Raw genomic sequence first — 17,292 nt, 5'->3', positions numbered from 1 at the left:
GCGAGGGAGAACCAGGAGTCTGATTGGGGAGGGCAAAGATTAAACACAGCTGGTAACCAATGTTTTCTTTTGATATCGGTAGTAATTTTGCACATCTTTCAGTGACATTAAAGAAAATTAATTTCAAGATTTTGGGGAAAAAAACAAAAAAAACAGACGTGTGACAGATATGAAAGAGTCTGTAGAAGCCATGATGCTGCCCGTAACAACGTCCAGATGACAGGTTTGGTGGCGGGTTAATAATGGTCTGGGGGGCACAGACCTCTACAGGCTAGGCAATGGCACCCTGACTACTATTAGCTCCCAGGATGAAATCCTTGGAGCCAATGTCAGACCCTACACTGGTGCACTTGTTCCTGGGTTCCTTCTGGTGTGCGACAGTGCCTGACCTCATGTGATAAAAGTGTGCAGGCAGTTCCAAATCCACTAAAAGACCTCTGGGATGTTATGTTTTGGTTCATCCGATCCTGTATGGTCACACCTCAGACTGTCCAGGAGTTCAGTGAAGCCCTGGTTCAGATCTCCCAGGACGCCATCCGTCGTCCTGTTACGAGTGTGCCCCATCTTGGTCAGGGATGTGTACAAGCACATACCATTTTGAGATGCTGCAATGAAATTTCCACAAAACAGCAATAGCATGCTGCATCATTTTTCACTTTGATTTTCAGGGTCTCTTTGAATTCAGCCGTCTGTGGGTTGATCATTTTCATTTCGATGTGGCATCTTCTCATTCCTAACACATTACCCAGTCCATATCAGTACAGATATTGATCTGATGTGTTTTTAAAGTATATTTTTGAGCAGTATATTTACGATATACTGTTTTATTAATCATTGTTAATTGTACTGGATATAGCATTCTAACCCTGACAGTTATATTTAAATAATAAGTGGCAGTAAACGTTTTGATATTAAAATCCCTCCAGTAAGAATGACCCTCATGAAATTGAGACTTTTGTCCCCTTTTCTTCTTCTTCTCCCTTTCTCAGTGCCCTCCCTTTCCAGAACAGCCTCCTTCCAGAGCAGTTTCTTTAATGAGATTCAGTTAATCTGCCTTTTTGAGTCTTACTGTTGGACCCACTGGACGTCACTCACACTTAAGAAAAGCCAAAATTCGCTTCTGCTGACTCAGAACTCGCTGTCTGAAGTCGCTTCACCTTTTGTGGCTCTCGTGTGTGCGCACGTGTGTGCATTTATTTGCATTTCATTCACTATATGATTTAATTTATGAAGAATAATGTGCGCCTGCATTGTCTGTCACATCCATCACATGCCATCTGTCTCTTTTTGCCAGCCATAGAACTGGAACAGTCACTTTGTCGAATGAGCCAATCAGTATGCAGGGCCAGCACTGTGCTCTCTTGTGTTAATCTTCCTTACCAGACTTCATTATAGCCATCTGATCACACTTTTGGCTAACAGCTAGCCTGCTGCTAATACGAGGGTTGGGAGCGAGATTAATGTCAAAAGCTCCCCCGCCGACCTGTTGGGGTGAGAGCTGAAGGGGAGTAAGGATGCAAAGCATGTCCAGAATAAATGTCTTCTGCATTGCATTGTGACACAGTTTTGAAACGTCTCGTAGAAAAAGAATGGAGTAATGCGAGATCATGTGCTCGGGCCCCTTTGGAGGTGGGGTGCCCCCGGCCTCTCGGCCTGGGGCTCAGTCACTCAGGCACAGCTGGGGGCCGGCGGAGCTCACGGGCGCGTCACTGCAACTCCCCCTGACTTCTGCTCCGCGGCTGCTGGGCGAGCCCTCATCTGGGACTCTCCTCAGCTCTTACTGGAACAGTGGCGCGGCTGCCCCTCTGTTGGTCTTCCATGGTCTCTTGTGTTCTGGGGGCCTCTGGATGTCTGGAGTTTTGATCTCCTCCATACCCGCTTCACACCCTGGAGGACGGGGCTGTGGCCCCCCCACACTCCCTAGCAGATCATTACATGGAGAAACCTTTGGAATACAAGCATGCTGATCCACACAGGTATGCACACATGGGTATTCACAGACGCGGACTAAAGCTTTCTTGGCTGCTACCTCAAAGCACACTGTGCGCTGTCTATCTTGCGTGCTGCACAATATCGTTTATTATTTAGTAAATATTGATATCTATGACTAGCTAGTTTATTGTGATGGTGCTTTGTTTTCTCTATTATTATGTTGCTCTTTGTTGTTTGCTGTCTCCTCTGTTTGTTTTTTTTGTTTGTTTTTTTTTTTTTTTCTCCATACAGGTGACCCAGGAGTTCTTTTTTTTTTCTCTCTCTTCCCCCCCCTTCTCACCGTCTCTTCTCCCCTTTGGTTTTCTTTCTTTCTCTCCCCCTCTTTCTCTCATTCATTCCCCCTGTCCTATTTATTAAAAAAAAAAAAAAAAAATGACAAAGGATGAACTGAAGCTCTGCCATCACGTAATGTCGCATACTGCTGTTTCTGATGTCATTTTTTGAGAAAAAAAAAAAAAAAAGAGATCATGTGCTCGTTGCTTATATTCATACAAATTCTGATGCATTGGTTTCTGGAAACGCATTTGTTCCTTCGTGTATTAAAAGGCATCTCACTGCATTTTTATGCCATCCCTGTGTGATTCATTGGCTTTTTCATTTACACATGCTGCTGGGGAAGACAAAGTCAGCAGTCCAAACTGAAATCAGATGGATTCTCTGCCCTTATATTATGCAAATATCCTTTTCCAGCCTTTCTTTTGATGTTCCCGTGTTGAAATCTCTCTTGCTCTCTAGGAGGGCACTTGGTGGGGTTTGAAGCAAAACTTTTTCTTGGTTTGATTCTCTTTTTTTCTTGTCTTCCATCTTTCTGTTCATCTCAGCTGCGAGTGATCACTACCTCATAGGTAACAACATCACAGTAGCTGTTCTGGGGATAGTCATTCCTATCGGTGAGTACTGTTGACTCCCTCACTGTGTTGTCTTTGCTTTCTGCTTGCCTGCCTCTCCCTCCTCGCTCCTTCAAGTCTGCTTAACTGCATGTTGCGTGCGTTTTGTTGTTAATGTGTGTGCGTGTGAGTATGAGGTTATGTGTTTGTGTGCGTGTGCCTGGGTTTTAGGATGTTTGCGTTTCCACCTGGCTGATTAAATCTAAAACATTCTCATTAAAATAATAACAATTCAACACATTATATCTGGTTCAATAGTGAGATTCAGGCATAAAATTGTATCGCATCTATTGAAAAAATGTACTGAGGTATGGTATTATCCAGCAACATCCTCGTGGCCTATGGCTAGAAAAAGCCATTACATGGAAGTGAGCCCCTCTGTCAGTAAACGGCCAGGCTGCTGTAATATGCACATTATGTCATTATTAATGACATTTGAGCAAATGTGAAATTCAATTCAGGTTTTGTCATCACACGACCAGCTGTTAGTACATTTTGCTCGTGTTCACCGCTCTGATCAGATCGTATCAATCAGGCCAATGTTCTGACCTATTTCTGTGACCGAGCGGACTAAGAGTGGGTTATACGGGAGACGAGGGGAGAGAAAAGTGGATTAATGCCATGAAATTGTGTTTTTGGCCTGGAGCAGGAAGCTAATGACCTCAGACATAATGCTGTTGTCTGTTTAGGCAATGAAACATAAAGAGAAAACCATCAAGCCGCCTCTACAAAGGCAGAAAAAGGCAATTGTAGTTCTTTCAATCAAACCGGCTTAGAAAAGTTAATCTACTCTATTAGCTCCGATTAAAATGAAAATCGAATTTTATGGAAATATTTCATACTTTCATGCCCAACGTGACTGGGAAATCAGCTGAATGTGCAAATGGCCTTATAGTGGCAGCATATGCCACTAATTGAGATCTCTTTCATCCCTAATATTAACAAGTTTGATAATTCAGGGGAGCGCTAAAAGATTGTAAAGCTATTTTTTTTCTCTTTCCAGTCTCTATAGTTGAAATATCAGCTCATTAAAATAACCCCGGAGACTATTAACCCTTTCCGCTTTATCCTTTTTTTGTCCTTCTCCCATTTATTGCCACCACAAATCTTTTTTTTTTTAGCAGCTTTGAAACATTAATGTTGGAGGTCCACACGGGCTGGATTTCTGCACCCCAGCTCTCCGCTCATACCCAGCAATGCACCACACCCACCCACAGCTCCGTAAGGGGAAGCAGCCCAGCAATGATTATCAGTTTTAGCCAAAGACAGGCTGTTTTGCCACTCGCTCATTGGAGATAAATTTTCTAAATGAGAGGAAAGCTGATGGGTTTTTTGTTTTTTTTCCCTTTAAACCATTGAGCATTTAGAGAAGAACAAAGGAGGAGCTGGGGTTTCCAACCCAGCCACGAAGGAATCTCAAGTGTCTATCTAATAAAGTCGCAATTAGACAAGCGTACTGTAGCGTAGGAAAACACATCTATGAATGCAGGCACACATATCCAAACCTCCTTGACTTACCTCTGATTTGGGTGTTTGCGCTTTCATTATACAAAAACTCTAAAGCATGCACTGTACACACACACACAGGTCCTTGCAGGGCAGTTATGCTGATATGGTAATGAAAGAGGAGAGACGGCGCTTATCTCAAATCCTCCAAATCCCAACCCTTTCCCCGTCTTCTCTCCTCCTCTTACCCTCTTCTTATTCTCCTCCCATAACCCCATCCGGACACTCCAGATATTAATTTTTCGGTGCAATAAAATACAAAATTATAAATCATTGCCCAAAATTCTGTTTTTTGAGCAATGCGCACCAGGATTATATGCTGATGACAATTAAGCAACCTTGTGGGGCTTTTATTCAAAAACAAGGTCATAATCAGTGTCTTCAGGGCTTGAATGGTTACAGATTTAATATAAAATGCCAGTTTGGTTCAGTGTGCCCACGTGTGTGTGTGTGTTGGAATGATGTTTATGTGCATGTGTACCATGCAGACATTTATGTTGCATATTGTGTGTGCATGTTTTTGATCGTTTCGTGACACTGAGGGGGGGATATAATGCAATGAATGATTAGTTCCTCTTTGAAGGCTCATTGTTTCTCTAATAAATGCTTAGATTTTTTAAAATGCAGATACAGAAGACATACGGGGGATGAAACATAAAAAGCTCAGCCCACTAAATTTATAGAAACAGATGCATAAAGTGCCACCAGTTTTTCTAACAGTTTCAGAAAAGTGGACTGCTTCCCCTTCAGGTTCATCTCCTTGTGCACCTCTGGACGTTTTCCAGAAGGCGAATATTTCCATGTTTTTTTTTGTTGTTTGTTTTGTTTTGTTTTTAAAATTTTTGAGAAGCTGTTATGCAAACAACATTTCAAAAACCAAAACTGAAAAATAATGAGCCTTCAGGTGAACAGTGCAACGTGTGTTTGTGCGTGAGTGCTTAAAGCGCCGCTCTGTGTCCCCCGGGCTGTGTTAACGCTCCCGCCGTGTGTTGTTGTTGTGTGTGTGTTAAACACATGCAGTCCCTATCCTTGCCACAGTGGTCATCGGATTGCTCTGCACCGGTGGATACCTGGTCTGGCGCAACTGGCGGCGCAAGAACACCAAGAGCATGAACTTCGACAACCCAGTGTACCGCAAAACCACAGAGGATGACGACGACGAAATCCACATCGGGCGTCAGAGCGAGTCCATCGGTCACGTCTACCCAGCAGTGAGTGGCAGCCACAGTCAGCCATTCATAGCGCTTCCTCTAGGGGGCGGCGTCACAGACAACAACTCTCACTGGTATTCGGGGGCGCCGATGCTCTCGAACGCTAAGTGAGAGGTACTGCGGAGGAAAGGAAGAGGTGTGAAATATTTGGAAAATGGGAGTTGGCACGAGGGTTTGGAAAAGCCCGTTTTCTTGTACATGTCAGCCTGGTGGAAAGAAAGAACAGGCTCGCACACGTTCACATATCATTTTATTTCTTTATGTTTTTGAAGTAATTACCGAACACACCTGTCACGCGTACACGTAAACCCTCGACACACATTTCGTTCACCTTCAGCGACCATATTCATGCGATACATCCCTGCTGCCGACCCGCCATCCCATTTATTTGTGCATCGTGTTAGTGTTTTTGGTTGTTGAAGTGAGTGATCCCCATTTCCTGACAAAACCCTTGTGCACAGGCAAAGCATTATTCCTTTGCTTCAGAAAGGTTCAGCAGCCAAGAAATCATGATTAGTGCAGATGAGATGCAAAAAAAGAGAGGTGAAAGAGGAGTTGCTCTATAGCCACTGCTCACAAATAAATTGGACATGTAGAGTAGATAGTTGCGTCATAGCATTGAACTAATGCGATTTTGTTTTGAGGTCACACAAAATTTGAAAAAAGGAGCACAAATCAGGATGAAGGACTCTCTCGAAATAAAATTTATCTTGCAGAAACCATAAATCTCAGCAACGCAATTTCAGGATTACCCTGATGACTTCCCATTGATGTATATGCAGTTTTAAAAGTCACTGGAAGCGGCATTTTCTACAAACCCTGGATACAGTGGCAGCTGCAACACGTAGCAGTAAAGTAAAATGCCCTTAAATCCAGACTGTGCGTCATTAGGAGTTTATGACATTTACCGAATATGCTTCTTGTTTTGGGTGTCAGAGAGCAAGCGGCGAAGGGCAGCCAAAAAGCATAAAGGAGGGAGGGCGAGACGGGAGTCTAGCGCTTTGATCTGTTGGCATGGTAACACAGATTTCTTTGTGTCACCCCGGAGAGAAAGAAGGCAAAGAATTCTGGGTATCACTGGCATGATGACAGGCGGGAAGCACGCTCAGACAGACACTGAAACAGGTGCACGACTGAGTCATATTAAGATTCAAGGTCGAAGTAACAACCTACCCTCGCGGAACGAGAGAGGGGGCTTTACTCCTTCTCTCTCGTTTTCCCAGTTTTATTACAAACATTTGTACAAATCTTATGTATTGCCTTTTATCTCTTTAGTGGTTTTCTTCCTCTTCTTTTCTCGTCCTAACTTTTTCTTGCCCTTTGTCTCAGTGTGGCAGCTCGGGCAGCCAGAGAAATCAGGCTTGCATTATGTGGGCCAGACTTTCGCAACCGTAGGCAGGCAGCCTGCATTCCTCGCTACGAGCAGCCAGGGAAGGAGGGGACAAACAACACGTTGGGGGGGGCTGAATTGGAAAGAAACGAAGACGAAGGTTGGGGAGAGGAGGCAGAATAGTGAGAGGGCATCACATAACAAAGCTGCCATTTTTCTTCTGGGTTCCACCTAGACTGGAATCTTGTCTCCCTTTCTCCTCTTTTTCCACTGAGCTTCTCTATTTTCATTCCCCGCTGTTCTATCTCACTTCCTTCTCCTTAACCAGCCTGTTGTGGTAACGGTCTTTTTATCTGCTGTTTGCAGCGCGTGGCACTCAGTCTGGAGGATGATGGCTATCCCTGAGGGAGGAGGGGGATGCAGCCTGCACCCCTGCGCTCCCATACTGGCCCCCTCCTCTCACCACAGCCTCTAGACCACTACAATGAGGCCAGTACAACGCAGAGGAGAAAAGAAAAGGAGACCTCATTTTGCCTCCCTGTTTTTAAAGAGCAGGGATGACATGTACACCTGTTAAAGCCCACCTCCATCTCCTACCGTCTCCACTGGAGTAACACTACTACCATTATTAGCTACTACTACTACTATTAGTTTAGTAGCCTCTGCTCCACTCCTCTCTTCTCTCTGCCTCTTGTTAGCACCAGTGCTACTCAAAATGCTGCTTGATGATGATATTGTCCATACTAACCTCATTCAGCTGTCTCAGTGCACTTTGTAAATAAAAGGATTTCTGGCTGCCGTGCAAGCAGGAGAAGGCGGCGTGCATCATTTTAAATTCCTCGTGCTTTCACTGTATTTATTTCTGTTGCGTTTGCTGTTGTAAATATGTGACCAGCACCTCTCAGTGCACAGCACGAAAGACAAGTTTGGAAGGATGGTGCAGTACAGTGGCAAGCAAGGACGCTGTATTTCTTCATTGTCATGTAAAGAGACCTTTTTGAAGGGGTTTGTTGCAGGGGGGTGTCATCCTTTTTCACACCTAGTCCCTCAAATTTGCCCTTTCACTTACTGTAAAGCTAAATATAGCCAAGGAGAGGAAAACTGATGAGGTCATCGTACATTTAGAGGTGATTTTGGGGATAAAGGAGACTTTTTTCTTTCTTTTTTTTTTCCCTTTGCAATTGGAGGGTTTGTGCTACCAGAGGGTAGTGCCTCAAGGCTGAAAGCAGCAGGGTAGAAAAGGCAAAGGATTATGGGTAATCCCCTGGCCTCTGCCATCAGAGGTGTACATACAGTCAATAATGAACTTGGGATTGTTTTCCTGTTTGCACTGAGTAGCAAGAATCCCACATGTGTTTCTGAGTCTTCATTTGCATCTGCCAGCGTCAATATTCTAGCAGCGAGAACATATTCTTTTGAATTGATGCAGGGAATTGGATGTTAAATAGTTGTTTAGTGATCGGATTTAAAAACATGTAAGTGCATGCTGCACTTGCTGTATGGGAATCCTGGAGGAAATGAAGAGTGAGATGACAAGCTCATCACAGCAAGAAAACACAGAGGTGTTTGACTTTGAGTGACCCCTTAAACATCAGTCCCAGCTGGAGTTTTTTGTTTGTTTGTTTTTTGGGATGAGGTGGGGTGGGGGGCTACCTTTACTCCCCCTTTTTAACAATGCAGCTGTGTGTTTTCTGGATGTGATGCTGTATTTCTTATGTCTTGTCACCGTCTCTGTGCGGTGCGCAGATGAGTAACACACCGAGGCCGACTGAGCTGAGCGCTGATTTGAAAAATGGGACCTGATCTTCCTTGGCTTGCTTCGAACCAGCTTCCAGCCTATTGAATCGGTTGCGATTCATGCCAATGAATATTGTAATAATTGCTCATCTTGTGCTGGAATAGGGAATCACTAGAGGCCGCGATGACAGAATAGCAGAACTGTTACAAGTAGTCGAGGCAAATTGCCAGCGTTCTTATTCAGGACATCGTTTAGTGTCCTAATTGAAAATTTGACAGTTTTAAGCACAGTTAAAACACATTATATACTCTGTAAGGCAGTTTTGGATGGTCTAAACTATAAATACATGAAACACTCGTCTTCCATTCTTGCCTAATGAATCTGATCAATGCTGCATGTAAGATCCTACATATTGGACTAGTAAATCCAATATGACTAAATAACACACACACACACACACAAGTTCCCAATGCAAATGTTAAAGTCTTCCATCCTAGACTCAGTACGGTCTCAGATTATGTATTCATGCAACAGTTGATTAATGACGGTTATTATTCATGGATTTCACTATTTCTTGGAAGGCTTAGCTTCAGCGTAGAAGCTCAGATAACCACGAGGGAGGAACAGAAAGGCAAGGAAAACAAAGATGAAAGGTGGTGTAGGGCTTGACTGCCAGAATTTATACGCCGCCATATGTGAGCAGGTTTGTACTTGGAAGATGAACGGTGGGTCGTTTGTTTTCCCGGATTTCTGCCAGTGTTGGCATCGCCGTATTCTGACAGTCGCTCCTCTCGCCTCCCTCGAAAGGATGGCACTCTCTCCTCTCAGTTTATGAAGCACAGTTGTGTGAACTGTGTGTGACAAATAGCAAGCTAGACAGGTAAATCGTAGTCCTCTCCAGCAGCGCGCTCCCCCTACATCCATCTAACGGAGGAGGATCGAGCGCAAGGGGGAGGCCATCTCCCTTCATCTTCACCTTGTACAGATGAAGAAAAATGTAATGCACTGCACAGTGGGGAAGATTGGGACTCCACTCAGCATGACGTTAGACTGGTTTGTTAGTTTCCACCAGTGACTGCTTTTTAGGCCTTTAAGAATTGACATATATTGAACAGATTTGATTAAACACTGAAAACAATGATGTAGATTAGCCACTGCAGTTTTCATGCGTATAGGATCCAGTTCCCAAAGGAGAGATTAGGTAGTGATGGAAAAATCTGGATGTAAGCTATCTTTGTGAATTTAAGATTAAATAAATCACAGCTCCCTGAGCTGAGTCAGCTCTGCGTGCCAACACTTTCCTTCATGTCCATGTTTGCTTCAGGTCTAATCGAGTTCCATGCTGGAGGTGGGGGGTGCAGGTAGGAGAATAAATTGCTTATTTATTGAGGTGTAGGAAACTTATTATGGCTACAGTGTGAAGACAGATTGGCTGGTCCACTGTGTGGTCACCTCAAGAACATTCGTCTATTCTGAAGGACATTGAAAGAAGTCCGGAACAGTTCTTTGTCTGTAACTATTCAAGGTAGTAATTGTAGTGGCAATGGAGGGCTTACTGTGACCATAGGCTCTCTAGACATCTGCTTCACTGTTGTTCCATATTTACAAGACTATTAAGGGACTAACCACTGGTGTGATGTCGGCTATAACAGCTTTTTTCCTCTAGGTCAGATAAGCTTAGAGTGCACTGGGTCACTATTTGTTTTTTAGTTCAGTGTTGATCTAGTAATCGCTGCTTTAGAGAACAAAGTGCAACATTATAAACGATACTGTGAGTTCTTTAACAATTAATGGGGAAATATACTGCACTAAAATGAACTTTTTCCTTGTAGACTGTGTTTACTGAATTGAAAATGTTGATGTACGTCTAAAAATGTCTTGCTAGTAAACTTGAAATCTTTGAGAAAAATGAGTTAATTAAATGAGTTGGTCTTGGCATTGTTGTGTTGTATGGATTTCTGAGTTACTGGAACTCACTACCTTTTGTTGAAGGAAGAAAACAGGGTACATTTGTTCTGGTGAAGTGAACGCTTTGCTATTTTACTTTTAACACAGAATCAATGCTGTCACCTAGAAATGACATTTATATGGTACTTAATACTAAAATGTTATCTGAAAGGCCGATTTTATTGGTTGATGTTGCATAGTTTGTCCACTAGAGGGCGCGTCGCAACTTCCCTGTTGGCGGTACTGCCACACACGCAACAAGCAGCAGATCCAAACAACATCAGGCAGTGTGTAAATGAGTAAACAACTACATATCAGCTGATATGAGTTTATCAAATTTAAATCAGCAATTTTGACTATTGGTTTTAAGAATTAAGAATTCTATATCGTTCAGACGCTTGTAGATGCTAGGTTGTTTTGTCTTTTTGTTTTGTTTGTCTTTGAAGGAGAATACATTATGGTTATATACTAGAATTGGCAATCAGATGTTCAAGGTGAACAGATGGCATACAAAACAACAGAAGAGCTATTTTCCTTTCTGTTTTAGAGCTTTTAGTTGACTGCTGCTCAAACAGCTCTCACCTACAGTCCAAATAGAAACCAGAGCTAATATTTACATATATCATATCAGAACTATATAAAAGGACTAATATGGTCCCTTTATATGTATAGACGCCTACAGCTACTACATATAAAATGTGTTGCTAGAGACTGTGTTTTGCTTCAGTGTAGTTTCTAGGTGACAGGATTGAAATGAATATAAGTTGTTATTTTATGTAGAATGCATACTGTTTACACCAGCAAAAGCATATGTATAGGCATATTTATAATATTTAACTCCTTGATATTTAACTCTATTTAACTCGTTCACTGATTGAGAAAACAAATATTCAGAACAATCCTAATGGACATCTTAAGTGCATAAACTGTGCAAATTGTTACTAAATCGAGGGAGGAAGTTGTTGCTTGTTATCAGCGTAAATAGTAAATACTAACAGTCCTGATAACCCCGATACAGTCTTCCTGATCTGTGCTCTCCATTTTATCGTACTGTTGCTTGTCTTTTCCTTTTCTGAGCGGAGACCTTACGTTGCTTTAACCACAATGCTCTTCTCACATCGCTCCACCGCTTCATCTCCTCGAGCACTGTATCAAATGTAATTCCAACTGTGAGTTTTAAAGTGTTTCTTTGGCTGTCGCACTGTTGAATTTTAGCTTCGAGGGCAAAGTCCACGCTGTTGTTTCTGTGCACTCTCATTCGCTTGCAACCCTCTCATCTTCATCTCACCCATGAACATCTTTCCTTTGGCAAGGGCTCTCAGTCTTTGGGTAGACAGGCACACAGTGGAAGAATTAAAGAAAAAGAAAACACTGGAGGAAATAACCTGAAACAACAACAAAAATAATAAGGAAGTCCCCAGAGATAGAAAGAAAAATGTGAACCAGCAAACCGGTGAACAATCACACTCAGCTTGGAGAAGCGGCCTCCCCCTTGAGCTACAGTTTTGGACTGTGGAAGGAACCCTCAGTGACTCTACTTGGATGGCACTTAGCTTTTGTTGACCCAGTGACTTTCCTCGATACACTGACTCCTCTTTTTGTTATGTGGGGAGGTTTTTTTTGGACTGTGTAAGTGAGTTGTAGTTGTTGCTCTCCTCCTTTCTCTGTCTCTCCCTCTCTATCTCCTCACCAGACTATTTCTAGTTTCATGTGTAATCTACTTGATGTTTGATTACTTGAAGGGGCAGCGTTCAGTTGCCTAGATTTTTCGAGCACTCTGTGTAAAATGAAGGCTTTCGGGAAAGAAGGTGATCTTTGTGTAAATCTTTTCATGGCTCGGGATGATGATGATGATGATGATATGTACAGGGGGAATGTTTTGATACGTTTTTATGGTCCTTCCACAGTCAAACAAGATGAAGAAATTGAAAGAAAATCTAAGGCTCCAGATTTTTTTTTTTTTGGCAAAACTGTCCACCTACATTTTCTCAGAAATCTTGCTGATATGTCTTTGTCTGCAAGGAAAGATTAAAAAAAAGAAAAAGAAAAGGAAAAAAAAACATTCGGGCCTCTAACCATTCCTCAGCCATAAGACAGGCATTTTTTCTTTATGCTGTTTGTTGCACAAAACTTTTCAAAAAGCCTTCTGCACTGTGTAAAGAAATAACGTTCTTTGTAAGGGAGGAAATAAAAGTGTGGTGGGGTTGGGGCTCAAGGGGGGTGTCCAGTGAGTGGTACAGTCCAGTGGTTTTGAATCCTGACTTGTAAATAATACGTTTTCATACTGCAGAAATCTTTTGATAATGTTTTAAATGTATCTGTAAAAACAACAACAGCGGCAAAAAAACGGAGAAAAAAGATGTACATAAACTTCTGGGGTAAAAGGAGTGTAGACGATATATGAATTTATTTGTACACACGAGCACTGGATTTCTTTACTACTTGATTGTAACTAAAATTTAATAATCTGCCAAAGTGTTCCTGTATTACTTTCACTTCCATTTGTTCGTTTCTGTTTTACTTTCCTGCTTTTTAACAGCAATGCGGATTTTTAGAGTTTCCACTGTATTTAATTCTGTTTAAATTTAATTCGTCTTTTGTTAGTTTGTTTTTTTTTTTTTTGGGGGGGGGGGTTATTTTGGGGTTTTTTAAAGTGGGGATGGGGGGGAAGGAGGAGGAATCATTTTAATTTATTGGTGCCTTGTTTTGTGCTCCTGTACACTTCTACTCTGTTTTTCTGTCTTCTGTGTCTGTTTGAGGGAGGGAGGGGGTGGGGGGCTGGGTGGTTAACTGGGGCGGGTTGTTGAGGGGGGGGGAGTGTTGACAACTTAGCAACTTCTGTACTTACATTGAATATCTGTACTGTATGCCAAAATGGTCTCACTCACGTTTCTATGAAATCAAGCTGTTGATAAATATCTCTATATATTGATATATTAAATTTATAAAAACTGTCCAACCCTTTAGTGTGAATACTGTTTTCATTTGTATTTGTTTCTTCGTTTCTTTGTCTTTCTGTATGGGCTGACAACTTGTGCAGGCTGTGAAAGCTACTGTAGGTTGCAGCATAATGTATTAATCAAATTTATTACTCTCACTCTTCTTTGCAACTTTTCCTAACACTAGTTTCATCCATCCATCCATTCGCTTCCGCTTATCCTTTTCAGGATCGCGGGGGGCGCTGGAGCTTATCCCAGCTGTCATAGGGCGAGAGGCGGAGTACTCCCTGGACAGGTCGCCGGTCTGTCGCAGGGCTAACACACAGAGACAGGCAACCATTCGCACTCACATTCACTCATTCAAAAGTAAATGTCTTAAAACATCTTGACTCTAGGATTAGAAAACTTTACTGAGGATTAATGTGCAGCTCCAAAAAGTAAATAAAGGAACACTTAGAAACACATCAGATCATGCTGGATGTCTATACTGACGTGAACTGCGTAATGTGTTAGGAATCAAAGGATGCCACATGGTTTAATGGCATCCCAGGTGATTCTTTTTTGGTTTTTGTGGGTTTTTTGGCCCTCACATGCTTGTATGCATGCCTGACAATGCTGGTGTGACCAGGGTATCGCCAACCTCTTGGATAGTCTGCAGTGCAACCTGGCAATGTTGGATGGATCGAAACATCCCAGTCAGTGGTATTAATACCCTTCCTGCAGTAACTGCATGCATGCTCTCGCCACACGGGGACAGGTATTGTTGTACAGGAGGAATCAACTGGAACAGAGTAGTGTTTGAATAGTACAGGGCGTCAGTGGTAGACCTGACAATTCTGCACAGGGCCTCCTAAAACTTTTTTTTTTCACACCAGTGACCTGCTGGAGGTCATTTTGTCACACTAGTAGTGCTCATTTTGTTCCTCCTTGAACAAAGGTCCAAATACCGCTCCTGCTAAGGGGTTAAGGATCTTCTGAAGCCTGTTCCAGCTCTCCTAGAGTAACTGTCTGTCTCCTGGAATCTCCTCCATGCTCTTGAGACTATGTTGGGAGTCGGACTACGTGTGCAACCTCAGCAGGGTTCAGATATTGCCTCATCCTCCCAACAGAGACAGTGACCCTAGCCAAATGCAAAACTTGTGAAAAAACAGCCAGAAACAATCATTAGGGACAAAATCTCAGTGACCTCCACCTGTAAAACAATTCCTGTTTTGGGGGTTGTCTCATTGTTGCCCCTCTAGTGCACCTGTTTTTAATTTCAATAACAACAAAGCAACTGAAACAAATTTTAAAATGACCCTGTGGTTTTAGGACAATAAATCATCTTTCTGCAAAAACAGCACTTGCCAGAAAATTTAAGTGCTTATAATCAAAGATGTTTTTCTAACCACCAGGTATAGTAGGACTGCGAGAGTATATAGACAGACACTACAGTGAATTCACATACACAGGTCATTTGGATGTACTCTGTTGATTATACAGTACGGGTGTAGTAAAGAAATTACAGCTTTGAGTCATGGCAGAACTCCCCAACCCGCCCACCCAAAATGTGTTTCTGGCTCCTGCCAGCTTGTTCAGGAAAACTGAGTAGTGAGGTTTTTTTTAACTGTGCTAAGTAACATTTATTCTTCATTCACATAAAGAGTGTACAGTGTACACCAGGAGTTGTATAAGTCAAAGACAGAAATTTGGTCGACTGAATTGAATAAAATTGAATGCAATTCTGAGCTAAATAAGCAGATTCTTTAGAAAGGGTTTACATCAGTGTCCTCAGGGTGTGCTTTTATGACTTCTATTAAATTTTATTGTCCAGAACAGAAAATAATGCGCTGTGATCAACGATTATGTGCAGACCTTTATGGTCAAAACATGTTGTCTCAAACTGAGCCAAAAGCAATGAGACGTTTTGTGTTTTTGGCGTTTTCTTTTAGGGCATTGAGTTCACTCAGTGCAGATGCTTTGCATTTGATATATTTACTTTGAAAACTCATTTGAGAAATGAATTCCATGCTCTTTCACTTCACTTCTTTTGTTGTCTAACCAGCACTCCCATCAGGATGTGGACCTGCCATGCCTTTGATATCAAAGACCACTTCACTTCTAGCATAGGTATGAGTTAGTGATTAATTCAGTATCATTTATACAGCACCAAATCACAACAACAGTCGCCTCAAGGCGCTTTATATTGTAAGGTAGACCCTACAATAATACATACAGAGAAAACCCCAACAATCATATGGCCCCCTATGAGCAAGCACTTTGGCGACAGTGGGAAGGAAAAACTCCCTTTTAATAGGAAGAAACCTCCGGCAGAACCAGGCTCAGGGAGGGGCGGGGCCATCTGCTGTGACCTGATGGGGTGAGAGAAGGAAAACAGGATAAAGACATGCTGTGGAAGAGAGACAGAGATTCATAACAAGTATGATTCAATGCAGAGTGGTCTGTTAACACATAGTGAGTGAGAAAGGTGAATGAAGAAGAAACACTCAATGCATCATGGGAATCCCCCCGGCAGTCTACACCTATTGCAGCATAACTAAGAGAGGATTCAGTCTCCTGATCCAGCACTATATGCTTTAGCAAAAAGGAATGTTTAGAGATAAATAGTATTGCCTATGGCCACCTAAAATAAAACAAAATGAAATAAGCTTGAAAGAAGGGGTTTTGTGTGTCCTAAAGGGTGTTAAAACCTCCAAACATCTTTTTTCTCCTTTCTTTTCTATGTGCTAAAATATATATGATACATGGACACTGGAGATACTTGCTCTTTGTCCATGTTGTCGGGCTCACAGAGAAAAGAAAAAGACAAGTTTTTCTAAAGGTTAGCAGGAATGATCGGGTAAAATGGACTTGACTGTGTAATGGGGGGAAGGAAAGGAGATAGGGGACTTTTCTAGTCTATGGAGACATTTGTGGAGTGACATTTCACTCGGAGTTTGATGGATGAGCCAGCAAAAAGAGTTGGCACTATTTGGCCTAAGAGTTGTTCCGGCGTTGCTGTTGCTCTTCATTGAGGATTCAACCTGTGTTTGAAATGTGTGTTTTAAATCAGCTCTTGGCCTCGAGAAGACTTTGATTTAAAAACAAGTGTCCTTGGCATAACATTAGTCAGGATTGTTGACCGCCACCTTGAAAACCACAACATGCTGAGACTTTCCATGGCTAGATATCAATTTGGCAGGAAACAGTAACATTATGACTTTCCTGCTTTCCCTTCTTTGGGTTTTGTGATTACTCCCCTTGCTGGAGTGGGCGCTGTCTTAGCTTCTCATTAGTTTATCTCAAAATTCTCACACTCTTAAATAAAGAGAGAAGAGGCCACGCAAAACTGATCCAGGAACACAAACAGGATTTTTCCATTGATCTTTTTGTTACTAATGCACCTGGTGTCTCTAAGGCCTTTATTTTATTATATAAAATTCCAGAGGCGCATTGCTAAGATAAAACAATCATTACACAGCTAAAGCTTTCTGTGGTCCCCTGGGGATTGGCGCTGATTCCAGTAAGGGCCAGAAAGTGGGAAGAAGCCTCAAACAATTAGCCAGTCTGTCACAAATTGACACATTAATGCATGTGGGAAATTTAAACCTTTTATATTCATCCACCTAAAAGCAGTCCGTCTACTTTCATGGTGGAAAGAGGTAGAAAATCCAGATTTTTCAACACTATCCACACTACTAAAGAACATATTAATTTTCTCTGTTTGACCTGCTAGAATCCCTCGAGCAGTCGACTTTCACAG

The 17,292-nt window shown here is 42.2% G+C and overlaps 1 protein-coding gene across 1 annotated transcript in view; it reads left to right on the top strand.

Annotated features, from left to right (window-relative positions):
• The window catches only part of lrp8 (low density lipoprotein receptor-related protein 8, apolipoprotein e receptor), a 189,031-nt gene extending 176,358 nt beyond the window's left edge, over positions 1–12,673 (top strand). Inside the window, exons 17-18 of the mRNA XM_085375705.1 lie at positions 2,814–2,882; positions 5,406–12,673. Coding sequence (XP_085231831.1) covers positions 2,814–2,882; positions 5,406–5,707 — 371 coding nt within the window. The 3' untranslated portion in view covers positions 5,708–12,673. The remainder of the gene's footprint in view (positions 1–2,813; positions 2,883–5,405) is intronic.
• Positions 12,674–17,292: the final 4,619 nt, after the last annotated feature.

Source organism: Diplotaxodon limnothrissa, linkage group LG17 (assembly GCF_057381915.1).
Source record: "Diplotaxodon limnothrissa isolate DT_005_m linkage group LG17, D_limnothrissa_male_GT1.1, whole genome shotgun sequence".
Classification (NCBI taxonomy): Eukaryota; Metazoa; Chordata; class Actinopteri; order Cichliformes; family Cichlidae; genus Diplotaxodon; species Diplotaxodon limnothrissa.
This window is presented reverse-complemented; position numbering and strand designations above follow the sequence as displayed.